Below are 26,696 nucleotides of genomic sequence, written 5' to 3' on the forward strand. Positions count from 1 at the left end.
GACCCCCCTTGCCCTGACCATCGGAGCCCCCTTCTGGGAATCTTCTGATTCGCTGGAGAAGCTCATGGAATCTCTCGGGCCACTGTCATAGTCCCCTACGCTTCCCTCGGATTCTTCCCCTTCGCTCTCCAGTTCCTCTCTCCCCAGTGCTCCTGCTCCTGATTCCCTGACAGTTATGTATAATTTAAATATTTGTAATTTTTGGAGAGCTTTCAGTCTGAAATTTGTGTATTATTAAATGTTGTAATAAAGACGTAGATCGCGTTCTGTGAGCTAAGCTGAGGGCTGACTATCAGGGGGAAGGGAACAGGGTAGGTTGTGTTAAAAACAGCAAAAGAAATTAAGTACTTCATAGACAAAGTACCAGCACCAATATTTTGAACATTCCTATGAATTTGCTGCCCTGATGCTTTCAAAACGTACACCCTAATGCACCAGCAGCCTAACAGATTCTTTGTCATGCTTTGAATGTTTGTTAGATAATGATGGTGATTGTATTATATTTTTTCTTGCAGATTATAACCAGAAGAATTTCAAATCCCTATCTGGAAAATCCTCCAGGCAAGGTAATTTTTTTAAAACCTCATTTAACAACTCTTTCATGCCTTCATTCTTTTGAGATACGTATTTCATTGATGCTGCCTTGAAGCTAGGTACATTTGTTCATCTTCGAGTTTGTAACAGCTAATGTGGGTTACAGCTTTCTAATGTAAATATATTTTAATATCGCTGATAAGGAATCCCTTATCCAAATACGAAAAGCTTGGTGAAATCATGCTTGTACTTGTCAGATGCATTCTGTAACTTTTATGTAGTGCTAATGCTATAACCTTGTATGCTTGCATAATTTATTGTTTGTCCAATTTGTCTTTTCTTTTAGATTTATGGAGAGGGTGCCTCATGCGCTGGGAGAGCTCTCAGAAATGTTTTCATTCTACAAGCTTCTGATCTGATGAAAGACAGAATGTCTCTGATGGGACTTTGCAGGTAGCCATGTTTGCCTTAGTTTAACAAAACAGTTTTCTCCTTACTATTTCTCACCCCCTTGCATTTGCAGCACTGGACTGGCTACCATACGTTACCTGCACTGGCAGATATCTTCCTGGGGCAAGGAGAAGCAAACTGTCCCTCCTTATCCTAGAATGTTTTTCGTATACCAGGATCCTATTACTAATGACAATGAACTTGGATGTGATCAAAGCTGACAGTTTTGATTATTAATTTTATTCCCATTTTGTGTTGTGTTGCTTTTGTGTGCTATTCCTGAAAATATTTTGTTAGTAACCTGTGCTCTGGTTTAACAAACTTTGTTGGATCTAATATAATGTATGTATGTGTTACCGAATAATAAGTGCATCATGTTTGTGTTTCTCTTCTCTGGTAACTGGGGAGGGAATCTACAAAGGATGGAGATTGTTTTCATGACCCTGTCATAAGAATCTGCCCTCAGGGAGGCAGTGTAGCAGTGCTTTGACTTCAGCGATGTTTCTTACCTTTTGATTGAAATGCAATCAATAAAAAAATAATCTTTTATTTATAGCATCTGGTATATGTTCTTTGTAGAGAAACTTCCAGACTACTTGAGAACAAATTGATTAGCTAACCAAACATATAGCAAAACTGGTTTTCTTGTTTTTATAACAAATAATTGAAAGGATCTTTAAAAAATGCAGTTCTTTTTGTAAATTGCCATCTTTAAAAAATGCATGCAGATTTATTATTCTGCCAAACTGAAAAATGGTGACGCTGTCTGCCAATTCTTTCCTGAAAGGATGAAGTTTGCTCACATTTTAAATGTCGGAGTTGGTTTGTGGACTGTGCAAAGATCTCATACATGTGCCTGATGTTTAAATGTGTTGCCTCTCTGTTGCCAACATAATATCCCATGTTAATGGTACAGCCAGACTTTAAGGTTGGGAGAAGATGAAATAAGTGACTTCTAGGGAAGTTACGTTATATGTGTGGATTAGCTTGTAGGGAAGCTAGTAGAAGTTTAGCCTGAGGGGGATGTCTAGTTGCAACTAGTTGCATCTTGAGATAATAAGGAAGAATCTTCTGGAGGAGGAGAAATTGTTTGCAGGATGAAATGCAAGTTGTTGAACGATGTGGTTCATTTTGTACTTCAGGATTGGAGAACTTGTAGCCCTCCAGATGCTGTTGGGCTCCAATTCCCATCAGCCCCAAACATGATGGCCAGTTGTCAGGAATGATGGAAGTTGTAGTGTAAAATTATCTGGAAGGCATGAGGTCCCCCATTCCTGGACAGATTGGGCACTTGCAGACAGTTGCTGCTTTTTGGTGACATACAGTCGTACCTTGAATCCCAAATGCCTTGTGAGTTGAATGTTTTGGCTCCTGAACGCCACAAACCCGGAAGTGAGTGTTCTGGTTTGTGAGTGTTCTTTGGAACCCGAAAGTCTGCAGCTTCCGCGACTTCCAATTGGCTGCAGGAACCTATACATTTGTTTACAGCAAACATAAGAGTAAAAACAAGTGGACAACATGAAATTTCCCCAAAATATACGCTCAATAACACACGAACAAATAAAGCAATCAGGGAATTATCATCGAAGTAATCAACTAGCCAAGCATAAAGAAAAGCATAAAGAAAAGGGAGGAAATCAAATCGCTCAATCTTACAAATATCACTACATAAATCCATAATTTTTTTTGCTTGTTTAGGAGAAGTTGCATTGGATCTGAACTCGTAGACTGGCTTTTAAAGCGCTGTCCTTTCATAAAGAGCAGATCTACAGCAGCTGGTATCTGGCAGCTCCTACTGAATATGAGAATTGTGTTATCAGGTCAGTTTTATGAAAGCAAGTCTAACCTGTTTTACGAAGGTATTCAATTTCCCTTCCTGTCCTCATCTTTCCCTGGGCATTAGATTTATTATGTTTACAAAGGGGGAGAGAAAAAGACAGATATCTGTTGTTCTGTTGGGCTCCCTCTGTGCTGCTTTGGTATATATTTCACATGCGATCTTTCATATCCTGAATAATTATGATGAGATATTTACTAGATATTTTTGCCCAGGGACATACTTGTCAACTTTCAGAATGTACATTCTTTTCTCTCCCCTACTCCCTCCCTCCTTTTACCTTGATACTTTCCTTATCCTGTTGCTAAATACTGTGCAGCTGAGTAAACAATATAGTAGTTCACCATATGATTATGGTGGAGCCTTTTTAGTATATTGAAAGGAACTTTTGACTGAAGAATTGCAAATTCTGTCCCTGTTTCCCCTGTATTACGTTTTAGAGAGCAAGCTCTGCATAACAAGGAGTTTACATCTTGTACTCCATAAAGTGTATGCACACCGATGACCCTATATTTTATAAATAAATGAATTCTTAAAGGATGGCTTTGAATAAGGAGTACTCTTTACCTTTGCAGCTTTTCTTCTGTCGCTGTTTTCAGGCTCACAATCATTTATCCACGTTCAGGCCACTGCCAAGTCTTCTGCCTCCTTAACAAGAGATGGCTCCCTTTCTCCATTTATTGCTGAACCACCTAGTCACCTCTCATCTAGACTGTTGTGGTTCTTTACATGTTGGGGCTCCATTAAGCCTTGTCTCATGTCTTTGGGAATTTCAAAATTCCCTGTGTAATGTAATTTTTCTCTTCCATGGCTGGGATTGTGTCTGCTCCATTCTTTCAAGCTTCATGTCACTTCTGCACCAGCTTTTATTTACCCTTGTCTTACTTTGAAGGGATTCTGTGTCATTGCCACTGACTATAACTTGATTTGTACATGGCCTTTGCAGCATGGTAGCTGCTTAAAAAAGCAATTCGTGAAGATTATTCCAACTTCAAGCTGTCTGTGTAAAGCACCTCCTCACACACTTCCAGCCATGCTAAAGCAATCCCTGTTTTGGGTAATTGCTTTTGTTAGCATGCTTGATATTGCAGGAGAAGCTGCTTCACATGACTTCATGTTGGGTTTTTTATGTTGCTTAAAATGTTGAAATGGTATCTGTATATAGCCCAGTTCACAGTGTGTTTTCCACATGATCTGTATTCAAAACGTCTCTTATATGATTGGTCTGTACGTGTGAACTAGCCCTTCGTTGTCAACTGAAGCTAAATTACTCACATTAAATTACTCACAATTTTCCAATACTTGCTTAGCAGTTACTTCAAGTTTTTGGTTTTGTGGCAAGCTGATAGAAAACACTAAGAGTAATAGAATTATCCCCCCCCCCTTTTTTACACAGTGGATAAACAGATTTATTTTCAAGACAAGTACGTTTTCTACCAGTTCTCAGCTGATGAGTGTACATATCTTTTCTGTGAATATGAAAGAGATGATGGATGGAAAAATGGTGTGAAACTCTTATTGCAGCTAGTGCCTGTTATTCCTCCAAGGATTAATACCTGTAACCTGTAAGTATATTCTCCATGCAATTCTTACTGAAAGTTCGGCAGATGACTGGGTTATATCTGTTAAATAATCTACCAGTCTTCCCTTCTACTTTATGCATATTATCACAGAGGCTGTTGCCTGTGAAAACTCCTACCATAATCTTCCTACTTACATTGTATAAACTGTGTGGCTACTTGGTTTGTGTTACCTAAATCAGCCTATAGCTGGCCCTGTATTATTTATAGGAGGCACTCTTATGGGAAAGAAGTCTTGCAGCAGGCTAGCCATATTTTATTGAATGATTTTAAGTAAGTTTGAGTTACTATAGTAACTTGTATCTCAGTGGTTCCCAAACTGTGGTACATGGAGCTCAGTTGTTCACAAGCTTCATTCAGGTGGTCCACGAAGAAGAAGTCCACATTAAATATTCATATCTGTTTTTAATTGTATTTTTATTGCTTTTTATTTTTCATATTGTATATTTATTGTATTACAATTTGAATTCTATCTATTAAGAAATTAAAGAAGCAATAAAAATACAATTAAAGATAATATAGCATTGCAATTGCTACAGCAGGCAGCAAAATCATTTAGTGGTCCACCAAGACCTTCAGCAATTTTCAAGCAATCCGGGGGGGGGGGTGAGTTTGGGAACCACTGTAATAGAGGGTCTAAGGTCAGGTAGAAAGGAAGTGGACAGGCAAGGGTGCTGTCTCTTCATAAGCGAGGCATAGGGCTGATGGGTCTCCTTGCTGTAAGTGTTCCTGTGCACTTATGAGATAAGGGACGCGGGTGGCGCTGTGGGTTAAACCACAGAGCCTAGGACTTGCTGCTCAGAAGGTCGGCGGTTCGAATCCCCGCGACGGGGTGAGCTCCCATTGCTCAGTCCCTGCTCCTGCTAACCTAGCAGTTCAAAAGCACGTCAAAGTGCAAGTAGATAAATAGGTACTGCTCTGGCAGGAAGGTAAACAGTGTTTCCGTGCGCTGCTCTGGTTTGCCAGAAGCGGCTTAGTCATGCTGGCCACATGACCCGGAAGCTGTACACCAGCTCCCTCGGCCAATAAAGCGAGATGAGCGCCGCAACCCCAGAGTCGGCCACGACTGGACCTAATGGTCAGGGGTCCCTTTACCTTTACCTTACACTTATGAGATACATAAGCCAGAGGCCTCCTCCATTGTAGACCTGAAAGTCAAGAGGCATCAAAGAAAGGATGTTAATTTCATGAACTGATTTGAATCAACTAGCCAAATTCACAACAATAAGAGAGGGTGCCAAGGGCAAGCTGGGGTTAGGCTGGGTCCCAGTTACTCCAGTTAGGTTTTCTCTGTAGTTCATGAGAAGCTGCCATGATGAAGACAAGTCCTGCTTCAGCTCAGACCTCCTTGTGCCCCTCATTTGATTACAGATAACAGGGTGGTGTCTTGCCATCCTTTCACTGACCTTAAAATGCAAGAGTTTAATTCCTTTGGGTATCATTCCTGAAGCAGGGCTGCAGTTCAGCCTCTGTATATGCCACTGGAAATTATTGTACTAGATTATTGTACTGTGGCATTTCTTCTTAACTTGGGCAAGTTTGAATAAAATAAAAGCACTTCGAGGAAGACAAATTGATGGGACACTTCAGTTATAGCATGACATGTCTTGGTCAGAATATTTTAGTCCACACACCTCACTTCCCTGTTTGTTTTTTAAGCACATCCTTTAACTTAAGGTCTAATTCAGCTTTTCCAAGGTGGTGTTCCCAATATGTTAAAGGCTCCTATCAACCTCAACCAACATTCCTAATGGATGATGGATGTTGTAGTTCACATTATCTGGAGAGCACCAGGCAAATCAGAGCAGTCATTTACAAACCTTTCCTTTTTTAAAAAAAAAAAATCTTTTTGTTTTAACAGGAGCAATAGAAAAATAGAAGACACAACTGAGACCAATGCTGAAATTCTTGCCCGTCTCACTTCTGCGGTGAGTCTTTCGACAAGCTTTTCTTTACTGTATTGAAAAGTGATATGTTTGTGACCGACTGTGGTCTCAAGAAACTGTAATGCTCACATCATGGTTCTAATCTCTTGCGCATAATTTTAATGGCAATAGATTAAAACTGTAATATATTTGTATTTTGGGCTGCAACGCTGAAAGATTCTCAGGGTGGCTGTCAGGGAACTGCCATCGGCTCAGGGGCGAGAGGGAAAAGGCCGGGTGGATTACAGAGAGCCCCCAAAGATTGTGGGAAGCAGCACTTCCTCAGCGGAGTAAGGTAGCCACGCCTCTAGTGGAGAGGAGTGGCAGGGGGCGGAGGAGGCAAGGCGGTGCCAGGACACCTTGCCGGAGGAGAGCGGGGAGGAGGGAGGTCCCCCGTTACCCAAGCCTTCCTTGGGCAGAAAACTTCCGCGCAGAGAGGGGAGGCGCAGATTGGGCGTCAAGAAACTACTCTGCTGGGGAAGGTTTAAGGACTGCCCACTCTCAGATTCTGTCAGTGAATGAGCAAGACACGGAATACAGGCGCTTTGCATTCTAAAGGTTTTATCACTAATAAGAAAGCCTTAGAACACGCTTTGGAGGCATATTGCCTGATTGCTCTCGAGCAACCAACAAACCGATACCTCTAACAGTGGCTAAAAATTAAAACAGTTACTTTTTTAAAATAAATCATCGGTATTAAAATACAGGCCAGTAGAGCGTTAAAACATTATGCACGCTCTGCCAATGTGCGCGATGACCCAGAATATAACCACCACGTAAATAGGAGGTTGCCTATATTTAAAGCAAGGCAAAATAGTCGAACTATTTGAGTAAATAGTTTTATTGGAATTGTTGGGAGTCTAAACCCCATACAAAATTTCCACAAAGTGAACAAAGGTCTGCTTTTATCAGTGTTGAAATGCGTGCAGAAGGATTGTTTGCCAATTCAGAGTGTAACAATAATCGACACATAAAATACTAATGTGAATTTTAGCCACATGAACTGAAGCCAAGGCTAGTGAAGAACTAATTATGCCTGCGTGTGTAATACTGCTTTTCCTGTCACTTGGCAGAATGCTTTTTAGAACCAATGAGGTATGTTTTCTTGTATCTCTCCCTGCTCAATTCCCACAAGGGTTCAGTATCTGTAACTGAGCTTTAAGAAGGTATATTTTCTCAGAATTAATAGTACAAGCTCCTTTTTCTCGAGTCTGGCTAGAACCTGTTGGTAAAAGGAAACACATACTTGTTTGAAACAATGGAAGGGCGAGGGACTTCTTGAGCGATAATAGCTGTGTGGAATGGTGCCAAGTTGGTCAGGTTGCAGGAAACAACAGCAAAGCATTTGCTTTTGTGTCAGAAACATAATATATTAATTATTATAAATTACATTTACTGCTTTGTCTTTCCACCTGATGAGAAATCCCTCCTAATGTGACATAGTATGTAATAAAGTGTAATACATGTGAAACATAAAAGAACGAATACAGTGGTACCTCAGGTTAAGTACTTAATTTGTTCCGGAGGTCCTTACTTAACCTGAAACTGTTCTTAACCTGAAGCACCACTTTAGCTAATGGCGCCTCCTGCTGCCGCCGCGCGATTTCTGTTCTCATCCTGAAGCAAAGTTCTTAACCTGAAGCACTATTTCTGGGTTAGCGGAGTCTGTAACCTGAAGCGTATGTAACCTGAGGTACTACTGTATTTGATATGTGGGCTGCATTTGAAAATGGTACAGAAACTTGAGGGTCAAGGAGATGGGTTGCTGTTGTCTATAGAAATGTCACCGCTCTCTCTCCATTTCTCTGTCCAGTTGAGTGGGGGTCTAGTGTGTATGTTTCTGGTGTAGGGCAGTTGGGATAAATTAGGGATTCTACTGGTTTACCACTTGCCTCGCTGCCCAGCAGTCTCCCTGCCTGAGTTGACACAATTTTTCGATTGACTTGCCTAAGATCCAGGACAAAGCACTGCCTTTCAGAAATCCCCCACCCCCTCAGATGTCAATTCCACCTTTGAAATTCCCTTTGAAATGTATCTGTGTGGGGGCTTGTTGTCTATTTGTATGGTTGCAAGTTGTTTTGGGTTTCCCTGGGCAAGATAAAGCGACTGACAGATTTAATAAATAAAATAGAAGCATCGAAAAATAGAAAAACCCAAGAACAGGAAGGAACACAAACATTTAACTCTATTGTATTTTATTTGGCTTTCTTGGAAGATTTGGTACACACATGCACAACCCCTGAGAGGCAAAGCAGCAAAAGATTTGAGCAAGTGTCTTAACATCAGGATGCAAATATTAACCCATCCTTACTAGTCTAAGATATCCACACGCACACACCCCATCTCTAATATTATTTAGGAGCCTCAAAATGAACTAATTTTTAAAGCTGGCAAAATATGTGGAAAGCATAATGAGAAAGAATTAGTCTTGCACTCTGTTAGAACAAAAACTAATTTTCCCCCAAAGTTCGCAGGATATTGAATATACAAGGGCATTCTCCACTTCAGGTTTTAAATCTGCAGAAAGCCTTTAATTTGTGTTTTTTTAATGTAAATCTTTCCTGGCCTGAAAATGATTTTTTTTTTTACTGTTCCTTTTCAAAGAGAGATCCGTGGGTTCCATAAAGTAATAATTAAATTTGGGTGATTACAACCTTTATGAAAGCTGCTTCGGTTTTACTAGTCGACACAGTGTCAATCTCTTGACATTTAATGTTCAGTAAGTTTTGGGCTGCATATGCAGGAAAGGTCCTGAACATACTAATTGCATAAATTGATTGAATGATTCCTTGTGAATCTGACAGTAGTCTCAGATGGTATCTCCACGATGACTGAACTACAGTATTCGTCTTTTCCATGGCCATGTCATCTCTAATCTTGTAACCATGATATCTGACCTTTTCCCTCATGATGATCCATCTGGGTTTCAACTGTGTAGACTTTAAATTATTAAAAGGATTATTAAGGGGATATCAAAAATGATTAATATGAATATGAACTCTTGCTGATATATGGAAGTGCTGGGTGCTTGGAGCAATCTCAAGCTAATGCCAATGTGCAAATTCCATTTCCAATATTGAAAGTTAAAGAAAAAGGAATTCTTGGGGATGCCTCAGAATTCTTTTTCTGAGGCCTTGTGCTGTTCTCGTTTTACTTGTTAATTTTTCCACATATGTCAAATGACTTTATGGCAGTTTGGGGGAACTTTGGTCCTCCAGATGGTGCTGAACTAAAACTCCCATCATCCTTATTCTTTGGTCACACATGCTGGGCATGATGGGAGTTGTTGTTCAGCAACATCTGGAGGATCAAGAGTTCCTCACCTTTGCTTTATGGTACCAGTATTAATAATTAACATTTATTTATATAGCACCATTAATGTATGTGGCTCTGTGCACAATTAAAACAATAAATTCTGCACCAAAGGGTATACAATCTGAAACAACAAATATGAACAGTACAATAAAAATCAGTAGTCTAATATGCACAATACACAGCCTGTTACACCCAGTGAATAAAACTAGGTAGCCAGACCAAAGCAACTCAGGGGAAAACAATGTTTTAAATAGAGATTTGAGCATATGAAGTGAGGAGGCAGCCCACAAATGTGCTGGAAGATGATTCCAAGCATATGGAGTAGCAAGAGAAAAAGGATGGAGACACAATAAATGCTTGGATGAATAAGAAGCACAGAATTAGAAGAACAAAGAGAGTACTAGACGTATATTGGGACACTAAGGCTGAGAGATGGGAAAGAGACTGACCATGAAGAGCTTTAAAAGTAAAGATAAGAGGCTTATAAAATATTTGAGTTAACGGGCAGCCAATGAAGTGGCTGTAGAAGAAGAGAAACAAAATCTGATTGTTGCACCAAGAAAATAATCTTCCCTGCAGCGGTCAATGGTTGCTCTCTTGAGGTCTTTCCAAAGTTCAGCTATTGTTAACCTCACAGTCATTAAAAGGTGGCCAATAGAAATCTTAGAATCATAGAATCATAGAGTTGGAAGAGACCACAAGGGCCATTGAGTCCAACCCCCTGCCAAGCAGGAAACACCATCAGAGCACTCCTGACATATGGTTGTCAAGCCTCTGCTTAAAGACCTCCAAAGAAGGAGACTCCACCACACTCCTTGGCAGCAAATTCCACTGTCGAACAGCTCTTACTGTCAGGAAGTTCTTCCTAATGTTTAGGTGGAATCTTCTTTCTTGTAGTTTGGAACCATTGCTCCGTGTCCGCTTCTCTGGAGCAGCAGAAAACAACCTTTCTCCCTCCTCTATGTGACATCCTTTTATATATTTGAACATGGCTATCATATCACCCCTTAACCTCCTCTTCTCCAGGCTAAACATGCCCAGCTCCCTTAGCCGTTCCTCATAAGGCATCGTTTCCAGGCCTTTGACCATTTTGGTTGCCCTCCTCTGGACACGTTCCAGTTTGTCAGTGTCCTCCTTGAACTGTGGTGCCCAGAACTGGACACAGTACTCCAGGTGAGGTCTGACCAGAGCAGAATACAGTGGCACTATTACTTCCCTTGATCTAGATGCTATACTCCTATTGATGCAGCCCAGAATTGCATTGGCTTTTTTAGCTGCCGCGTCACACTGTTGGCTCATGTCAAGTTTGTGGTCAACCAAGACTCCTAGATCCTTTTCACATGTACTGCTCTCAAGCCAGGTGTCACCCATCTTGTATTTGTGCCTCTCATTTTTTTTGCCCAAGTGCAATACTTTACATTTCTCCCTGTTAAAATTCATCTTGTTTGTTTTGGCCCAGTTCTCTAATCTGTCAAGGTCGTTTTGAAGTGTGATCCTGTCCTCTGGGGTGTTAGCCACCCCTCCCAGTTTGGTGTCATCTGCAAATTTGATCAGGATGCCCTTGAGTCCATCATCCAAGTCGTTGATAAAGATGTTGAATAAGACCGGGCCCAAGACAGAACCCTGTGGCACCCCACTAGTCACTCTTCTCCAGGATGAAGAGGAACCATTGATGAGCACTCTTTGGGTTCGGTCAGTCAGCCAGTTACAAATCCACTGAGTGGTAGCATAGTCAAGACCGCATTTTACCAGCTTCTTTACAAGAATATCATGGGGCACCTTGTCAAATGCCTTGCTGAAATCAAGGTAGGCTACATCCACTGCGTTCCCTTCATCTACCAGGCTTGTAATTCTGTCAAAAAATGAGATCAGGTTAGTCTGACATGACTTATTTTTCAGAAATCCATGCTGACTATTGGTGATCACAGCATTCCTTTCTAGGTGCTCACAGACTGTTTGCTTAATGATCTGCTCCAGAATCTTCCCTGGTATTGATGTCAGACTGACTGGGCGGTAATTATTTGGGTCCTCTCTTTTCCCCTTTTTGAAAATAGGGACAACATTTGCCCTCCTCCAGTCTGCCGGGACTTCGCCTGTTCTCCAGGAATTCTCAAAGATGACTGCCAGTGGTTCTGAGATCACATCTGCCAGTTATTTTAATACTCTTGGATGCAGTTGATCTGGCCCTGGAGACTTGAATACATCTAAACTAGCCAAGTATTCTTGTACTATCTCCTTAGTTATTCTGGGCTGTGTTTCCTCTGCTGAATCATTTGATCCAAATTCTTCAGGTCGGGCATTGTTTTCTTTATCGGAGAAGACTGAGGCAAAGAAGGCATTGAGGAGTTCAGCCCTTTCTGTGTCCCCTGTTTGCATTTCACCATCTTCTCCTCTGAGTGACCCCACTGTTTCTTTGTTCTTCCTTTTGCTACGAACATACCCATAAAAGCCTTTTTTGTTGCTTTTAACCTCTCTAGCAAGCCTGAGTTCATTCTGTGCTTTAGCTTTTCTGACTTTGTGTCTACACGTGCTGGCTATTTGTTTGAATTCCTCTTTGGTGGTTTCCCCCCCTTTCCATTTTTTGTACACAACCTTTTTAAATCTTAACTCAGTTAAAAGTTCTTTAGATAGCCACCCTGGCTTCTTTAGGCACCTTCCATGTTTCCGTCTCATTGGTATTGCCTGAAGTTGTGCTTTTACTATCTCCCTCTTAACAAACTCCCAGCCATCATGGACTCCCTTTCCTTTTAGTATTACTGTCCATGGGATCTCACCCAGCACTTCCCTAAGTTTTATGAAGTCGGCTTTCTTAAAGTCAAGAAATTGAGTCCTAGTATGCTTGGCTGCTCCTTTCTGCTGTATACTTGTCTGCAAGGCCAGTGAGGAATCTGTTTGACCTTATGCTCTTGGCTGAGTTTGACATCCAACAAATATCCGGGTAATTGAAGTCCCCCATTACTACTGTCTCCCTTCCTTTTGCATGCTTGGCCATCTGTTCCAGGAAGGCATCATCTATGTCCTCCGTTTGGCTTGGGGATCTATAGTAAACTCCCACAATGAGGTCACTGTTATTCTTCTCTCCCTTAATTTTGACCCAAATGCTCTCACTTTGGCTTTGAGGTTCTAAATCTTGGATCTCTTCACAGGTATACACATCCCTGACATATAACGCCACTCCTCCTCCTTTCTTGTCTGGTCTGTTTCTCTGAAATAGATTGTATCCCTCCATTATTACATTCCAATCATGGGACTTATCCCACCAGGTTTCAGTGATGCCTATTATGTCATATTTAGTTTGCTGTACCAAGAGCTCAAGCTCATCTTGTTTATTTCCCATGCTTTGCGCATTAGTGTACAGACATTGAAGTCCATTAATCATTCCCCCGTGTCTCTTATTTAAGGATTTTTTCCTCCCACCACTAGGTCTGCGTGCTGTTTGCTCCATTTGGTCTATGACATTTGGATGATCATCTTCATCAATTGATAGACCCCTACCTTCAGGAGGAGTCTAGTGGTATCCCTGTTGTTATTCAAAAAGAGATTAAGGAGTGTCAGTTGCAGTGATGTGTTATCTTTTGAACTTCATCAAAAAGAGCAACCCAAAAGGATTGAGTCTGTGGACAGGACCACCAGATATGGCATTATGTACCCTTATACCACCCCCATAATAAGGGATAAGCTGACAGTCATGTTCCAAAGGCAGTGATGCATACTTGGTAAATTTTTTAAAAAAACTTTTTTTGGTGAAATTAAGTATGTGCACAAAACCTTTCTCACTTATTATTTCTACGTGCTTATGTGGCTCCCGAAATTAGTATTTCTTTTTTGAAATATGGGATCCAATCTCATGCTTTCCCAGTATTTCCTACATTGGCCATAATGGTCACAGCAATAGCTGTTTGCCAGGAAAGAAGACTGCTTGGATATTAATCTTTGCATTGTAACAAAGCACCACACATGTGAATAGATTCATTGGCTGTATGCTGCTGCTGATAATAATAATTTCAGGACATTCAGTGATGTTTGGGGTGTTGTAGAAGCAATCTTTTACCTTTATTGTAGAAAAGGAACATCTCATGACATAAATATTGGGTGGTAACCAATGAAGTGCTTCCTCTAGCACAAGGATTTTTGATTGTGCAACAGAACTTCTTCTCCATCTCTCCATGTGTGCCCTGTGTGCCTTCCCTCCCCCCTCCCAAATCTACCTCAGTGGTTTGGGAGAACCCCCAGAACAGATTTAGGGAGCCTGTAGGAAGAGGATAAGTTTTGTTGTTTAGCCAGAAGTGCTAACAGAAGCACTTCGTTGGAAACCACCCATTGTGTTCTATAAACACCCAGTGCTGATCCATTAAGCTGCATGGGAGAGGAGATGATGGCACTGATGAAACGAACAATTGCAAATTGTTTTCCTCTTGTGTAGCTATCTTTGCTTATGCCAGTTGTGTTAATGTGGTTGCTAATTGCTGAACTGAATCAAATATATTTTTTATGAGCATACTGCCACTTAGGAAATAGCACTATCCTATCTGAGTTCATTCAGAAGCATGAACAATTTTCAGCGGCTCTTTCTTTTGGACAACTGTGCTGAGGATTGTAGCCTAACTCTAAGAGATCCAGATTGCTAGAGTAGATGGTTTGCTCTGTGTATGTAACAACTTCCTGCTTATGGGCACGACTGTAACACTTTGTCTTTTTGGTGTGTTAGGTGCAGAGAGAATTGGCGGCTGTTCTTGCTATTAAGGCAAGAAAATCAGGTGAGTGTATCCAGATTTGGATTTTGCATTTTTAAACCATATTAAAAGAAAGAAATATAGTATAAAGCTTATTTAATGTGACAAGAACTGCTTGACATTTTCTTCTGTTTTCCTTCTTTCCTACTCTTCAGTGAACTTGATGAGCTATTTTAATAATTGATCCACTAGTCTAAGCTGTTGGTAACAGTTTCTCCTACAAGTCAAGTGTTCCTTTTGCTTATCTTTTTATATTTTGTAAATTAATGCTTATATATCCATTGCCTTCAGTTGAAACGTATAAATTCAGATTTTGACGATTTTTTTTTGTCACCACCCATGCATAAGAGTTATGTTTTGCAATGGTACCATATGACTTTTTCCTTTTTAAAAAAATAAATAAATCTTTCTTGCTAAATATAATACATGAGTTAAATCACAAGGCTTGCCAAGGTTGCATGAACCTGTTCTTTTTAAAGCTGAGCCCATCATAGTTCGGTTTAGGCATGAACATGATGTGTGGACTTTGAGAAATATACAAAAGGGATATACCTTAATATATTTCCTGTCCCCCCCCACTCCTTTACCTTCTGTTAATATTACTTGTATGTATGCATATGCTCGTACCCCTTCCAATCTGCGCCTCATCCCGAGGGACAAGGGTAGGGTGAGCAAGGATTACTCACCTCCGTCACTGGTGCTGTGCAATGCCAGGTGCAGAATGCTGCAGCGAGACTCCTTACGGGGTCTTCGCTGCGAGATCACATTCACTCGGTGCTATACCAGCTGCACTGGCTCCTGGTGGAGTACAGGATCAGGTTTAAGGTGCTGGTTTTAACTTTTAAAGCCCTATACGGCCTAGGACCCTCGTACCTACGGGACCGCCTCTCCTGGTATGCCCCACAGAGAAACTTACGGTCCTCAAATAAAAACATCTTGAAGGTCCCAGGCCACAAAGAAGTTAGGCTGGCCTCAATTAGATCCAGGGCTTTTTCGGCTGTGGCTCCGATCTGGTGGAACACTCTGTCACAAGAGACTAGGGCCCTGCGGGACATAACATCTTTCCGCAGGGCCTGCAAGACAGAGCTGTTCCACCAGGCCTTTGGCCAGGGCACAGCCTGACTCCCTCCCTCGGCAATCTTCGCGGAGCTCTGGCCCAATGGTTGCCAGTGGCTTGAATTAATTAATTTTATAATGAATGATTTTAGAGTGTTGTTTGTGCTGTACTTTTGTACTGTTTTATTGTTGTTAACTGCCCTGAGCCCGGCTTCGGCTGGGGAGGGCGGGATATAAATAAAATTTATTATTATTATTGTTGTTGTTGTTGTTGTTGTTGATACTCAACAAAGGCAAATGGGATACATGGAAAAGCATAACTGCCTGATTCGTGGCTACTCTCTGTTTGTTCCATGTTTCAGGCATTTGTCAACATCAGTCATTTAATGTTGTGTCAGGTACAAAATGAGAGTTTCCAAAATGTGGATGTTGTGGACAGTTAGTGAACAGCACCAATAACTGCTTGGGCTTTGGGTTGGTGGAGGAACTAGAATAGTGTCATTGGCTGCCCCAATATCTGTGGAAGGGTGCATGAGATTCTTAGGGGTGTTTCTTTGGGGACAATGAGGCATGGTGGAGTCTACAGTGTCTTTGAAATATGACTTATTTACACATATTTACACGGAAGCTTTAAGTAAAGAGAGATTTCATAGCATTCTCACCTCAGGAGGGGCCCTGTCCTTCACCGCAGCCCAGCCTTCACATCAACTCATCCAGTTTTCCTCCTTTTCCCACAACCCCTAAATTTCAAAAGGATACTGTTATGTACTGAAGTTCTCACCCTGGGCCAGCAGGGGGATACCGTAGATAGTTATGCAAATGAAGGATCAAAAGTGACGTTCAGTGATTGAATAGTTTGTATGCAAATGAAGGATCGAAGGTGACTTTCAGTGATTGGATAGTTTTAGAAAGTTGTTACAGTAACAAGGTACTGGAGCTCTATATAAGCAGGCTGACTGAGCCCTTCAGTTCAGTTCAGTTCTGGCCTCAGAATAAAGAAGAGCTGTTTGAAGAATCGCTGTGTCGTCTGATATGTTCACCCACAACTTAACTGATACATTTTTTCCTATATGCCCCCATCACCTGCAGAGCCTTCCTGGTTGATAGTTTCCATTGATAGCTTAATCATTTGCTCCCAACACCTAGGCGTCCTAGGGTCCTAGGCCGTCATTCTTAACGACTTCTATCCCAGGTGAGGCCCTGGCCTGGAAAAAAGACTTAGCCTGTATTTCCCACTGCCCTGGCATCTTTCCGTCAATACTCCAGATTGGCATTCACTAACTCTAGCAGTTATGAGTGCCCTTGCACCCCCAAACTCTGTTACCCTAGATCTGGAACAGTATTATTGCTAGTGGAATTAGATCTTAATTAGTGTAGTACAGTATTTTAGGTATTAGTCACACTGCAGTGCCGCTTTGAGTAGTTGAAGTGGCAAGTACAGTACTTGGAGGTTTGAGTGTGCATGCAGGCTTTTTAAACTATTGAACTGAACACTTTACTTCATATTACAACATTTTTTCTTTTGAAGTAATGCATGTAAGGTGATTTCTGGACCAATCGTGACTGTAAAAGTTGATTTAAAAGTTAATAATTTTTAAAATAATAAATCAGGCAGGCATAATTATAGTACAGTTTTATCAATACACACTCTGATAATAGGAGCTGGTTTAATAGGGTGCTTTGATTACTTTTTTCAGTGTTGCAAAATTTGGGAGCTCTGTTGATGGATGTGACATTCATATATGGAAAAGCATTAGCTTTTGAGTAAAGATTTGCAGCCAGATTATCTGGCAACAGTACTGCTGTTATTTTAAAGCTTTAAGCAAATTTTGCTGGTGTGGGATGTACACACTTGCAAGTAAGTGCCTACTGTGAACTGACTATGAAGGAAAATGTAATTAGAAATCCCAAAAGATCCATTCCACAATGCAGATGGCTGTGTATGAGAATCAGATGTGTCCTTGTTATAGTGGAGAATTCATGATTTGCTTCTTCAAAAAGTAAATAAGGTGGAAAGAACTGGATTATAGAAAAGCATAACCAGTAATAGTGTTTTCTGGGGTTGAACCAGGAGGATTGTGCCAAATAATTTAGGAACTTAAATGAGATTTGGACGTGATTCAAAAAATCCAAAGCAAAAACCCTACAGCAGCATATGAAAAGAAACCGTCATAATGATAATTTAAGGACTTTTTATTGCAAAAGCTATTCCACCCGATTTAAAAAGTCTTTTGTGTAGGATTGTTAAGCAGAAGAATGAAGTGTCTCTGAAGCCAAGTCATGCGCTGGTAAGAAAAATAGTGTCAAGTTGTTGTCACAACAGGAACAGACTTGAGGAGAAGTATAGGTTATCAAAAATGCAATTAATTCTTCTAAGACAGCAGAGAAGAGAAGATCTATCTTCTAAACAGGACAGTAATGGGGAAACTCCTTTTAGTATAGGATGCAGAAGAAACAGTATTGGGATTATAAAGATACCATGACAAAGTTCCAAAGAACCTCACAAGTAGTTTTATGTGCCCTTTGGAATAATCGTGCTTGCTTGATGCCCATGTTACAAAGCCTGGGGAGTTTTCAGCAGCGGTTTGTGGTACATTGAAGGAAAGCAAGTTTCTTTAAAAAAGAAAATCCACGGGATTCTTTGTTGCTCCTGCTGTAAACCTTTCTTTGAATGAGGGGGATTGTTCTGTGAGTCAAACGTAGAAAACTAAAAGAGTTAATTTTAAAGTTCTTTATTAGGCTCTTATAAAGACAACAGAAGTACATTGTTTTGCAGGTTGAAAAAGTGCATACCTTTCATACACTATTAAGCTGACACTACAGTATTAGATGAATACGCATCTATTAAAGGGGCGGGGGACCCAAAGGAGCTAGAAACAGTGATGGCAAATATTTCCTAGACTTGGTGGCTATCCAAAAGTTTCTTCTTTACAGGACCCCTGTCTCGCAAGGGAGCAGGGTTGTGTTCTGACCTTGTGCTTTATCATGTGAGCAGATAAATAAATATATGAGTCTCACATGTCATACTATTTGTCTAGTGTGTTGCACAGTACACCAGGTGCACTGCCTAAACCCGAAGTACATCTCTCCTTTCTCTAAAAATATGCAGTCATAAATAGGTAAAGGTAAAGGACCCCTAGGACAGTTAAGTCCAGTCAAAGGCGACTATGGGGTGCACTGCTCATCTTGCTTCAGGTCAAGGGAGCAGGTGTTTGTCCACAGACAGCTTTCTGGGTCATGTGGCCAGCATAACTAAATCTCTTCTGGTGCAACGGAACACTGTGACGGAAAACAGAGTGCACAGAAACGCTGTTTACCTTCCTGCCGCAGCAGTACCTATTTATCTACTTGCACAGGCATGCTTTCAAACTGCTAGGTGGGCAGGAGCTGGGACAGAGCAATGGGAGCTCACCCTGTTGTGGGGATTCAAACCCCCAACGTTCTGATCGGCAGGTCCAAGAGGCTCAGTGGTTTAGACCACAGTGCCACCCGCCGCATTAAAAAACTCAGTATAGAGAAGCCTAGGTGAAATGTTGTAACAATGTCTACTTATTTAGCTTCCCTTGTAATGGCATCTTAGGATATTTCTGACAGAAAGATCTGTAATGTAATTTTTGCTGAAGATGCCAAAATGATATTGGAATATATGAAGAATTCCAAATCCCAAATTTGTTAGAAAAAAATTAAATTCAACCACAGAGGGGCTGCTTACCTAACTTTATTCCTGTTTGTTCAGATTTCAAACTATGCCCACAGAATATCTGACTGGTAAATTCTTTAATATACTAACATAACAAGTGACGGTCATTGTATTTGTGGATCAGGCCAGGTTGAATACATTGTCCACTGTATTCGTTATTGCCCTTTATACAATTCACCTAGGAATAGATCCCCCTATTCATTCCAATATTCTTTAGAAGGTCAATCAGATGATTTCAAAATTAGATGGTAGCTTTACATGCGCTAGCAGCAAGAAAGTTACAAAGCCAGAAAAATATTTACTGCCAAGGAGATTTTTAAAATCTAAATTATTTTGGGAACTTTATAATTTTAAGTGTTCATAGTTTGCAGCTCTGAAAATGGATATGCTTTAACTTGTCTTGGTTTTTTTGTGATTTTATATATTAATGGCCACTGGGTACAAACAATTAAGAGAATGACGGGCAAATATCATTGATGATGGTTTCACATGTCATGTTATCATGAGACATGTTATCACTGACAATCACTTATATTTACATGTGGAACAATTAGGTTAACTGATGACATGGAGAAAAAAAACCTATTTCAGGAAATGGATTTAAAATAATAATAATTGGTACCCATTGTAGATTATAAGTCAGTGTACATAGCATTTTAATACTTGTTATTTAATGCAAGCATGCCTAGTTTCTGGTGCTTAAATTTGTGGCTTATCTCTCTTGCGGTCAATTTAGCTAGAGTAGAGAAAATGAACACTAATTAACTCCGTGTGTAATGCAATGTCAAACAGGCCACATTCTAAATTTTTAATTTTAATTGCAGATGGCTTTTTTAATGATAAGACTTTCTTCCTTGCTTAACATCCTGCTATAAGCTATCATCTGCTGCTTATTTCTAAACACTACCAAATACTCCCTTATATTTGCAGAGATGGGCTGGTAGAATCCTGTTTCCTATTTGGTATCTTAGAAACAGATCCTTCGGGACTGATTCTCTATCTGGAAACTAAACTAGCATAATGAGTAGCCTTCTCTGCAAATTCAATATTAGCTTTACACCTCAGGTTAAAAAAAAGTTAATGACCATTTGCACACCAGAGATAGGAATTTTCCTTGCATTTCATAAGGCTTCCAATTTTAAAAAATACAGCATTATGTTGGAGTAATGTATAGTTAGATTAATTTAAATTACACGCTATAATCACGAGGACACCCAAGAACACGTCAGCGAGAGGGGGGAAGTCTAGCATCAATGACACTTAAATTTGATACAGGCAGTTCTTGCCACAATGATCCCAATGGATAGGAGAGATACAGAAATGACAACCGGGATGTAAAAAATTGATATGCTTGCTTGGTGGGAGGAGGAGAAAGAGCTGCATATGTAGCAAGAGCTTTTGTTTTGTGTGCATATTTGCATTTGCTGCAGCGGATTCCACTATCAGAAACAATTTGCCTTTCAAACTAAAAACCTCTTATCTCTCGTGGCAGGAACTGTTGCTGCAAAAGCAACGTAAAAGTCCATTTTATATGGGTGTTTCCTATATAGGTAAAAGTAAAGGGACCCCTGACCATTAGGTCCAGTCGCGGACGACTCTGGGGTTGCGGTGCTCACCTCGCTTTATTGGCCGAGGGAGCCGGCGTACAGCTTCTGGGTCATGTGGCCAGCATGACTAAGCCACTTCTGGCGAACCAGAGCAGCACATGGAAATGCCATTTATCTTCCTGCCGGAGCGGTACCTATTTATCTACTTGCACTTTGACATGCTTCTGAACTGCTAGGTTGGCAGGAGCAGGGACCGAGCAATGGGAGACACCCGCTGTGGGTTAAACCACTAATATTGCTATATATGTATTACTAATTTGGATTCAGACCAGTATACCTTATTGAATCAATGGTGTATATATATTTATACATTGGTATTTAGGGTTTAGTCGTGTACTCCGTCGTGAAATCTGTTCAGCAATGTTTTTAAGTCTCAGCCTTCATCCTTAACCATTCTTGTTATCTATGCATTTTGGCACATGCAAAACCAATGATGTCTCCCATCTGTTTTTAGCCATTTTTTTCATTTTGGGAAAGATTTGTATTCAGCTGGTTTGAATAGCTCTCTTTGTGACACTTTATGCGACACCTTAGTTCTCTGCCAACTAGCTGATAGAGAGCATTTTGTATGCTTTCATTTCAAAATATATGCATAGGCAGGACAAAGGAAGAACCACACAACTTAATGACAACCCAAAACATACGCAGTATTGAATTCTTGCATTCTAAGCCATTTCAAATCTTTTCCTGAGTTTTTTTTAGTTTCTTTGCTTTATGTGGTTTTACAATCCTCCATATAAGATTGACGATACATTGCAAGTATTATACCTTGTTTGGTGCTATATGAACATAAGAAGAACCTGCAGAATCAGGTCAGCGGCCTGTCTAGTCTAGCATTCTTTTGTCACAGTGGCTAACCAGTGGAAAGCTTTATTATTATTTAAGTTGTCATGCTGTGGAACCTTCATCTGCTTAACTTGCCTCGACGCTTGTCAGTTGCAGCTCATTGACAGGCTCCCCTTGCTAGCTTGGTCTATATTTACATCTACATAAATGACTGGCTGTGTAGTTCTAGTGCAGGCATAGGCAAACTCGGCCCTCCAGATGTTTTGAGAGTACAATTCCTATCATTCCTGACCACTTGTCCTGGTAGCTAGGGATGTTGGGAGTTGTAGTCCCAAAACATCTGAAGGGCCGAGTTTGCCTATGCCTGTTCTAGTGCATTGTTGTTTAGTCATTTAGTCGTGTCTGACTCTTTGTGACCCCATGGACCAGAGCACGCCAGGCACTCCTGTCTTCCACTGCCTCCCACAGTTTGGTCAAACTCATGTTCGTAGCTTCGAGAACACTGTCCAACCATCTTGTCCTCTGTCGTCCTCTTCTCCTTGTGCCCTCCATCTTTCCCAACATCAGGGTCTTTTCCAGGGAGTCTTCTCTTCTCATGAGGTGGCCAAAGTATTGGAGCCTCAGCTTCACGATCTGTCCTTCCAGTGAGCACTCAGGGCTGATTTCCTTAAGAATGGATAGTGCATAGGCATTAGGAAATTTTTGTGTGTATGGTCCCTGGAATTTGGTCTGTAGAAAGAGTTGCCCTTAAGTCCTGTGGCAAGGAAGGAACCTCCCATGGCCCATTAACACACTCCGAATTATTATGGTCAATTAGTCTTAAATGCTTTGAGATCTCTTCCTGCAGATTGAAGAACATTACTAATATCTGAGTGGGTCAATGGTACATGGGTGGAGTCGTCACATCGCCAACAAGGGTACTAGCCTGTGTGTCTGCTGAATCATTCAGCACAAAATGGTCAATGGTAAGTGTTAAATGTTAACACCCTATAAAGTTAAAGGGAGGAAATTCACACCTTCCTAGACTTTATTGTTTCTAGTCTGTTTGGCTGCAAAAAATTCTTCACCATAATTCATTTGTTTGTGTAGAGAAATTTATCTCGCCAACCAGAAGTAGTATAATTTTTTTAAAAACCTACACAGTGCAATGGACAAGCCAAATGCCAAGAGTTTTATGACTTTTATTGTAATTAGGAATAAACACTTCAGATTAAAAACAATGTTGTTTTTTCAATCAAGGCAGTTCTGGACTATGTGTGACACAAAATGAGCATATGCAATAAGCTAACAAGAAAGGTGAGGTATACATGTATTTTATAAAATATATAAGCAGCCCATACATATTCAGAAGCTCTGAATAATGCCTTAGTGGCTAGCTTTAAAATATAAATATGTTGTTAGGACCTTATAACTTCAGATGACGCTACTATTTTTTTTTAAAGGAATTTCAGTGCATTTGCCTGGTGTCTCTTGTAATGTGTGCTGTTTGTATTTAAATACTATTTTGGATGGAAGTGGACACCCAAGATCTAAGGAAGCAATACACAGTGGATCACATATTAACTACATTTAAATTTAAGCTTTTGTTCCTTTGGAAACAACCCCCTTTTCTGTATCACAACCAGGCATAGTGTTATATGTACTACATACATACTTAGGCATATCTTGCTATCTCTGGTGATGATTTGTTTTTCTTCCGCATCCCCAGTTCATTGGCTAGATATCCCCAGTATCTCTATTCCAGCTATTAAACCCAAGCTCCTTTTGTTAAAATTCCAAATTCTAGAAACAGAAGATTTCAAAAAGTTGATACATATTAAAGACGCATAATTGGAATTGATTTCGCTTTAGGGGTTGTGTAACTTTACCCACAGGTCTGATTATAGACCCTTGCCCTTATGTTCATCTCTCAAGGTCCCCTGCAAACCATCTCTTGTGTGGGGGTTCCGTTTGCCAGATTGTAATTTTAGAACAGAATTATCTCCAGTTGAGTGGTAACCTACTGGAAAGCAGGGAGTTATAATAGAAGTGCTGAACCAGTCTTAATTTAGGCTGCAACAAATGACATATGATTATTACCCATCTTAAGTGAATCTTCCATTAAGGTCAAAGTAGGTTATTTCTCTCTCTAAAAGAGCTCTGAAGAAATTAAATAAGCCTTACTTAGCAGGAACAATAATCCCCTTTGTGTATAACTATACCGAGTCTCTTTCCTGGAGCAAGCCTTTACATTATTATTGGTTTTACAGAATATCTTGAAGGGAAAATCCTTCCTGAAGCCCACAAGGGAGCAAGGAAATTAAATCAAGGCATAGCCTCCTGATCTTTAAGTGACCATTAAAAAATCAACAACCTGAACTCCTTCGGCTCATTTGCAGATGGACGCATTTGAAATTGCACTTCAGCAAGCTGATGCTCATTTAACATCCTCTCATTCTTTTATTCATGGTGACCTTTTCCATGGCTAGAACAGGATTTATAGGATAGGTAGAAATGGGGAGTGGCTGATTGCAGTCTTTGCACTCTAGTCACACTGTGCATGCCACACCAAACAGATGTGTAGCTCTCATAAACACTGCTTTTGTATTTAAAACAATAAAAGTAGCTTCCTTTGCTCTTGGCTGGAGGACGAATAGAGGAGCACAGTTTATGTTGGCAGAGCAGGAAATTTTATTGCATGGCCTGGCTACAACCCAGAGATTGTAAGTCATGTCAGATTTTGAAGGAACTCTCAAAGACTCAACATATTCTAGCATTTTTCTCACCCCACCTTTTTGCATTACGGTGGTGATAAAGTAGGGAATGTTCACTTTTAAAGAAAAAAAGAATAAAGTTGAGTACCAGAAAGTGTAAAATTATTGCCCAATTTTGATACTTTATGAGAGAAATTCAGCATCGTATTTGCACAGTACATTTTGCACCACCTAATTTCCACAGCCATATGTTTGTTTTAGTATTCATGAGTTCTTGGGGATATTCATGAATTCTTAACTGTAGCAAAAATGCAGCATATCATTTTCCTTCTCAGGTGATTCATAAATTTGAGCATAACATGCTGCAGTTTAAAGAGTTGATATTGTTTTGATACCAAGACAGACAATGCAACCTGCTCCTTTACTCATCTTTAGCTCCGATGTATCTCCGCTCTTGCTTCCTGTTCTGCCTGGAACTTCCTCTTAGAAGCCATGTCTTTCATGAAGTTTTGGCTTTTCATGAAGTTTTGGCTTGACACTAAATGATGTTCCCTTTCTCTGTCAGGCTTCCCTCTGCCTTTGCATTTTCACAATGGGGAGGGGGACAAATTGTAAGCTCCTCAGAGCAGAGATCTGTATCTTTGTTTCTGCTACTCTGTTAAGTGTCATATACATTAGTGGCATTATGGCAAAATAATTATTCCAGCTCTGTTGCCTGGAGTTTCATAGAGCTTGAAAATTTGATTTATAGACAGCCCGTTTGTCTTGAGATTTGCTTGATGTACAAAAGAGGCAGAAGAGGCATTTTCAGTTCCTTTACTTCCCCACAGGATAAAAATGCTACAACAGAATTATTTTTAAAAAGCATATTTATATATGGTTAATATAAATTTTAAAGCACATTGTGGTTCAGCATGTACCTGTATATGACATCTATGACCTTGTGTAGAACAAAGTATATGTGATGTGGGAGTTGCCCTGATGCCTTAAAAGCTTTAAAATGACCACCATATGGAGGCCCAAACTGGCTTTGAGAATAAGAGCTTAACTCTTTTTTCCCTTGAGCTGTATTTTTACCAATTGAAACTGACTCATCTGAGTTGCCGCTTTTTTATTTTCTATACATTTTCCAGTCTAAGGGCATTCCAGGGTTGGGGGTTGAATAGCGAAGGCCCTTCTGAGTGTCGGTTATTATACAGCCTAAGCCCATCAGAGGTGTGATAAGTGTGCACACACACACACACACACCACCAGCTGCAAGGCCTGGGGTGGATCATTGTCCTGGCTTCCTTCAGGGAGTGGATCACCACCCCTTAACCTGCTGGGACCTTCCTGGGATCAGACAATTATGCCTCCTTTTGGACAGAGGTGACTCCATACCTTGGTAACTTCCACATAGGATGATTACAATGGGCTTCATGTGGGGCTGCCCTTGAAGATGACTTGCAAATGTCAAGCTGGTCCAAAATGCAGCGGCCACATTACTGGCTGTGGCTTCCATTAGAACTTTTATATCCACTGGTTGCTACTGCATTTCTGGGCCAATTCAAGGTCCTTGTGCTAGTGTTTAAAGCCCTAAATGACTACAGCCCCAAATATCTGAAAGACCGCCTCCTTACTCACAGCCACTCTAAGGTGCCAAGATCAGCAGAGGGGGCCCTCTTGGTAGTTCCTCCTCCCTAACAGGTGAGTGATGACGACTTGAGAGAGCCCTGTGGCAGCTCCTAAGTTGTGGCATTCCCTCCCCAAAGAGCTGTAGTCTCCACAGAGGTGCACCTTCACTGTGCAGCTTTCATCAAATGCTGAAGACACATCTCTTTAACATGGCCTTGAGACACACATTTTAGGACTCACTCTAGTTGTGATTGTAATTCTTTTTAATGTTGTGTTTTGTATTGCTGTACCTTCTGCTCAGGGACCTTCTGATGAAAGTGGGGGAATGAAGCCAATAAGCCTGTATTATAAATGTCTTTCATTTCCTCTCATTTTAGCAATGAGTCAAAGTGGTGAAAACAGCACTGAAGAAGAAGCAGCTCAAGACGATCTGAAGGATGTCTATGATGCACAGGTAGAAAAATATTTCCAATAAGCATTCAGGAGCCTGGACTTCTGTTTGAAGTAATATCACTTGCTAGGGTAACACTTGAACCCTGTCCTGAAGAGAAAGATGACTCCTATGCAGTTCAGCATGATATTGAAAGTGTATTGATCTTGCAGTTTCCTGCAATTAAAGTTCTAATATCTTGGCAATCTATGTGACTGTATAGACCCTTCTTGATATTTCTTACATATGCGTTATGCCATTAGACTTCATCATCCTGATTTTTTAAAAAATAGTCTCTTGTAGACATGGCTGCGTTTGGACACAACATTGCCATAGATTTGCAAATGGGCAGGTGCCTAAGCATGCTTGAGCAATCCCTACTTAACTCCTTCCTTCATGGAGCTGATTGTCCCTACTGAATATCCTAAAATCAGAT

The 26,696-nt window shown here is 40.6% G+C and overlaps 1 protein-coding gene across 2 annotated transcripts in view; it reads left to right on the plus strand.

Moving 5' to 3' along the window:
• The window catches only part of RAPGEF5 (Rap guanine nucleotide exchange factor 5), a 132,573-nt gene that overhangs the window by 16,192 nt on the left and 89,685 nt on the right, over positions 1-26,696 (plus strand). For both annotated transcript variants that reach the window (XM_083578594.1, XM_083578595.1), the window contains exons 2-8: positions 516-566; positions 881-987; positions 2,683-2,804; positions 4,218-4,386; positions 6,263-6,329; positions 14,350-14,398; positions 26,208-26,284. In XM_083578594.1, coding sequence (XP_083434720.1) covers positions 516-566; positions 881-987; positions 2,683-2,804; positions 4,218-4,386; positions 6,263-6,329; positions 14,350-14,398; positions 26,208-26,284 — 642 coding nt within the window. The remainder of the gene's footprint in view (positions 1-515; positions 567-880; positions 988-2,682; positions 2,805-4,217; positions 4,387-6,262; positions 6,330-14,349; positions 14,399-26,207; positions 26,285-26,696) is intronic.

The sequence above is a fragment of the Podarcis filfolensis genome, assembly GCF_964270895.1.
Source record: "Podarcis filfolensis genome assembly, chromosome: 12".
In the NCBI taxonomy this organism is placed as follows: Eukaryota; Metazoa; Chordata; class Lepidosauria; order Squamata; family Lacertidae; genus Podarcis; species Podarcis filfolensis.